The sequence below is a fragment of the Venturia canescens genome, chromosome 6 (assembly GCF_019457755.1).
Source record: "Venturia canescens isolate UGA chromosome 6, ASM1945775v1, whole genome shotgun sequence".
NCBI classification, from domain to species: Eukaryota; Metazoa; Arthropoda; class Insecta; order Hymenoptera; family Ichneumonidae; genus Venturia; species Venturia canescens.
The window spans coordinates 22,534,020-22,538,131 of record NC_057426.1 but is presented as its reverse complement, the minus strand read 5'-3'; the positions used below and the strand labels follow the sequence as shown (position 1 = coordinate 22,538,131).

At 35.5% G+C, this 4,112-nt stretch overlaps 1 protein-coding gene across 1 annotated transcript; it reads right to left on the bottom strand.

The window, feature by feature from the left end:
* Positions 1 to 2,667: 2,667 nt before the first annotated feature.
* LOC122412694 (uncharacterized) lies at positions 2,668 to 3,751 on the bottom strand. The gene is made up of 2 exons (XM_043422431.1): positions 2,951 to 3,751; positions 2,668 to 2,721 (listed from the first exon to the last, which is right to left on the bottom strand). The coding sequence occupies exons 1-2, from the start codon at positions 3,749 to 3,751 to the stop codon at positions 2,668 to 2,670; spliced, it is 855 nt and encodes a 284-aa protein (XP_043278366.1).
* Positions 3,752 to 4,112: the final 361 nt, after the last annotated feature.

Genomic DNA, 4,112 nt, shown 5'->3' with positions numbered 1-4,112 from the left:
AAGATTCACTGACATTTCGTTCTGAACCGCTTTCCGATGTGCGAATCGAGATCATACATTACAATCGAGTGATGTCGTTTCCGAACGTTCATAAACGTGAAAATTGCAGATCACCGATATACTTTTGTGTGAATCGACACAAATTAACCAGATTCACAGACATTTCGTTCTGAATCGATTTCCGATGTGCGAATCGCGATCACACCTTACAATCGAGTGATGTCGTTTCCGAACCATCATAAACATGAAAATTGGTGATCACCGATACACTTTCGTGTGAATCGACACAAATTAACAAGATTCACTGACATTTCGTTCTGAATCGCTTTCCGATGTGCAAATCGAGATCAAATATTACAATCGAGTGATGTCGTTTCCGAACCATCATAAACGTGAAAATTGGTGATCACAGATACACTTTTGTGTGAATCGATAAAAATTAACAAGATTCACTGACATTTCGAACTGAACAGCTTTCCGACGTGCGATTCGAGATCATACCTTACAATCGAGTGATGTCGTTTACTAACGTTCATAAACATGAAAATTGGTGATCACCGATACACTTTTGTGTGAATCGACACAAATTGACAAGATTCACTGACATTTCGTTCTGAATCGCTTTCCGATGTGCAAATCGAGATCAAATATTACAATCGAGTGATGTCGTTTCCGAACCATCATAAACATGAAAATTGGTGATCACCGATACACTTTTGTGTGAATCGACACAAATTAACAAGATTCACTGACATTTCGTTCTGAATCGCTTTCCGATGTGCGAATCGCGATCACACCTTACAATCGAGTGATGTCGTTTCCGAACCATCATAAACATGAAAATTGGTGATCACCGATACACTTTTGTGTGAATCGACACAAATTAACAAGATTCACTGACATTTCGTTCTGAATCGCTTTCCGATGTGCAAATCGAGATCAAATATTACAATCGAGTGATGTCGTTTCCGAACCATCATAAACGTGAAAATTGGTGATCACAGATACACTTTTGTGTGAATCGATAAAAATTAACAAGATTCACTGACATTTCGAACTGAACAGCTTTCCGACGTGCGATTCGAGATCATACCTTACAATCGAGTGATGTCGTTTCCTAACGTTCATAAACATGAAAATTGGTGATCACCGATACACTTTTGTGTGAATCGACACAAATTGACAAGATTCACTGACATTTCGTTCTGAATCGCTTTCCGATGTGCGAATCGAGATCATACATTACAATCGAGTGCGTTCGCGGACAATTCACCGAATACTTTTCATCGAATGACAATTCGTCGAATACTATTCATCGAATGGAAAATTCATCGAATGGAAAATTCGTCGAATGGACAATTCATCGAATGGAAAATTCGTCGAATGGAAAATTCGTTGAATGGAAAATTCGTCGAATGGAAAATTCGTCGAATGGAAAATTCGTCGAATGAAAAATTCGTCGAATGGAAAATTCGTCGAATGGAAAATTTGTCGAATGGAAAACTCATCGAATGGAAAATTCGTCGAATGGACAATTCACCGAATGCAAAAGTCATCAAATGGAAAATTTGTCGAGCGATAACGAAAATGACTATATCTTAGCGGAAAAATAATTTTTTTTTTAATTCATAATTTTTTTCAGACTGCTCACTCAATGTACCACTCTTAGAACTACCCAGAGCCAACGACGTGGACGTGGTGGTTTCTGGCTCCATTTATTTTTTTTTTATTTTTTTTATTTTTTTTTCTTTTTTTTTTATTTTTTCTTTATTTTTTTTTATTTTTTTAATTTTTTTTTTATTTTTTTTAATTTTTTTTTCATTTTTTTTTCTTTTTTTTTTAATTTAAAAAATTTTTTTTAAATTAAACAAATTTTTTTTTTCAATATTTCTTGTTTCTTAGATCGTGTGATTTTGAAAATTTTTTTTTTTTCTGGTTTTTTTGAGTTCTTCGTTAACTTTGTTAGAACTTTATTTGAATTCTGTAATATCGTGAAACTATAATTTATATCAAATGAACGAAATATCTTTTTCGATGAGTTTGTGAACAAAATACTTTAGTTTGTCTTTTTCAATTCTTTTTTTATTCTTCTGTTTTGTCTTTGTTGGGTAATGTATTTTCTTGATCGAGTTGTCGATAAAATATAGATTGGGATATTTATTTGGACTTTTTCCCGTTATTTGGATTGTAAATTATACTCGTTATATTAATTATTACTCGTTATGATCATACTTGAAATTGAAAAAATTATATTTTTCTTCGGTATTTTTAATTAGATAAATCCAAAAAAATATGACATCCAGTATGAAATTTCCGTCGTTCTGCTAGATTGTCAAATTTAGAATGACAAGTGATTGGCGATGGCTCTCAAATATTTCAACTTGTCTCTAAATAATGGTTGGTTATATTTTTCCACAATTTTCAACAGCTTTTCGTTGTGGTTTTTATATTTTTTAGAAACCGGAGCTCCTGATATGGCATTCCGAATTTGAGAAACAACCATCTCGTTTTTTGATTGTTCAATTTTCAAACTTCCGATCAGATGCCATATGGAAGGATTTTTTCTTTTAACAATTTCATTGAATCCTCGATGCCATCCCTCAATATTATTATTTGTCCGTGGAAGATCCGCCTCACAGGCATCATACTGGTTCCAATATTTGATCGCTATCTTTCCGGATCTACGGTTTCCTCTGCGATCGATGCGACCGATATACTGTTCTTCAAACGAAAAAATGAAATTATCCAGATCAACATCTGGATTAGGAAACACCTCTTCAACAAGCCGGTCGAACAAATTTTCCACATCGTCAGCAGGAACAAAAGCCAGCGCAGCAAAATGTTTTATTTTTTGTGCAAACTCTTCGTCAGTGTCATAGCGAATCTTCATATTATGAGCTGATATTTTTCTGTACAATGCTTGGTTGAAATGGAAATTACAGAATCTAACTGTAATATCTGGAAAAACGTCTTTGAATGCTCGAGCAGCAGCTAGTTCCATATCAATAAGGATCGTTGATGGTTCCAAATTGGGCTTGGCATTTTTTATAGCTCGCAGCATCTCACAATAAAATGATGTTGATTTCCCAGACAGCAGTACGAAAATCAATGGAATGATGCGGTCTTCGATTCTTGCGTGGATTGTGTATAATTGTGAGAACAATGTAGGACACGCATCAAAAGTACCATCGGCAAACCAATGTTCAGCTGTGGCCAACAAGTCCAGATTTTCTTCTGTTCCGAAAATAATTATTCGATCTTCGACGGCTCCTTTATCCCAAATCAGGAAATTTTCTTTTTTTTCAGTTTCTCTATATTGAGGAGGTAGTATCAAACTTTCGCGACTTGGCGGGTTTGGGAGATGATTTTCATTGGAACGATTGTTCCGTAACATTTTTTTTAGTGAACTAGTCGAAGGCATTTCCACCACAACGCTGTCGGGAATTTCCGAAGCAGCACGGGAAACAATCTCGTGATTACTTTCCGTTGTCGATTTTGCGCGATCTTTGAGGGACTGGACGATTTTTTCTTTCATCACAAAAGCTGCATTACCGCCGTGATTGTGGACACCCTCTTTAACAACATTGTCAGCGTTGGTGATGACTCGTCCACGACAATGCTTTTCTCCATAGTCAATGCATCGCCAATAAATGTTTCCGTTTGTTTCATGTTTTTTATCACGATGATACAGAAAACCATTTAACAATAGTCTATCTTTATCCTTTTCACTCTTTATGAACTCAAGCGGCATTTTATTATTTTTGACAGAATCCCTTGAACTACTTTAAGATAGCCACCGTCATATATAAATGGGCACTCGATGCCAAAAGTCGTGAATTGCCGCACTATTGCACACGCTTGTTTTCCTTATGCATTCAACTTTTCTAGAGTGTAGGAAACACAATCTCTGCATAGAGTAGTCTGCTTTCCATATAGTACTGTAGAAAATGTGCAGCGATGAACCTCTAGCTCTTCAATTCTAGTATGAGTAACTACTCCTTCCTGAAAAAATTGTATGAGAATAAATTGTTGTTTTATAATAGAGTAGCGGTAATGTACTAAGGTAGATGTGCTTTAAGTCTCTAAATCGATATTCAGATGCAAAAGTCGCC

What these genes read in the sequence shown, in the direction of transcription:
- LOC122412694 (XM_043422431.1), bottom strand. Translation starts at nt 3,751, where the DNA reads ATGCCGCTTGAGTTCATAAAGAGTGAAAAGGATAAAGATAGACTATTG. An exon ending in ACGTTTTTCCAGATATTACA is followed by an intron (nt 2,722 to 2,950) that starts GTTAGATTCTGT and finishes TTTCGTTTGAAG; the next exon opens with AACAGTATATCGGTCGCATC.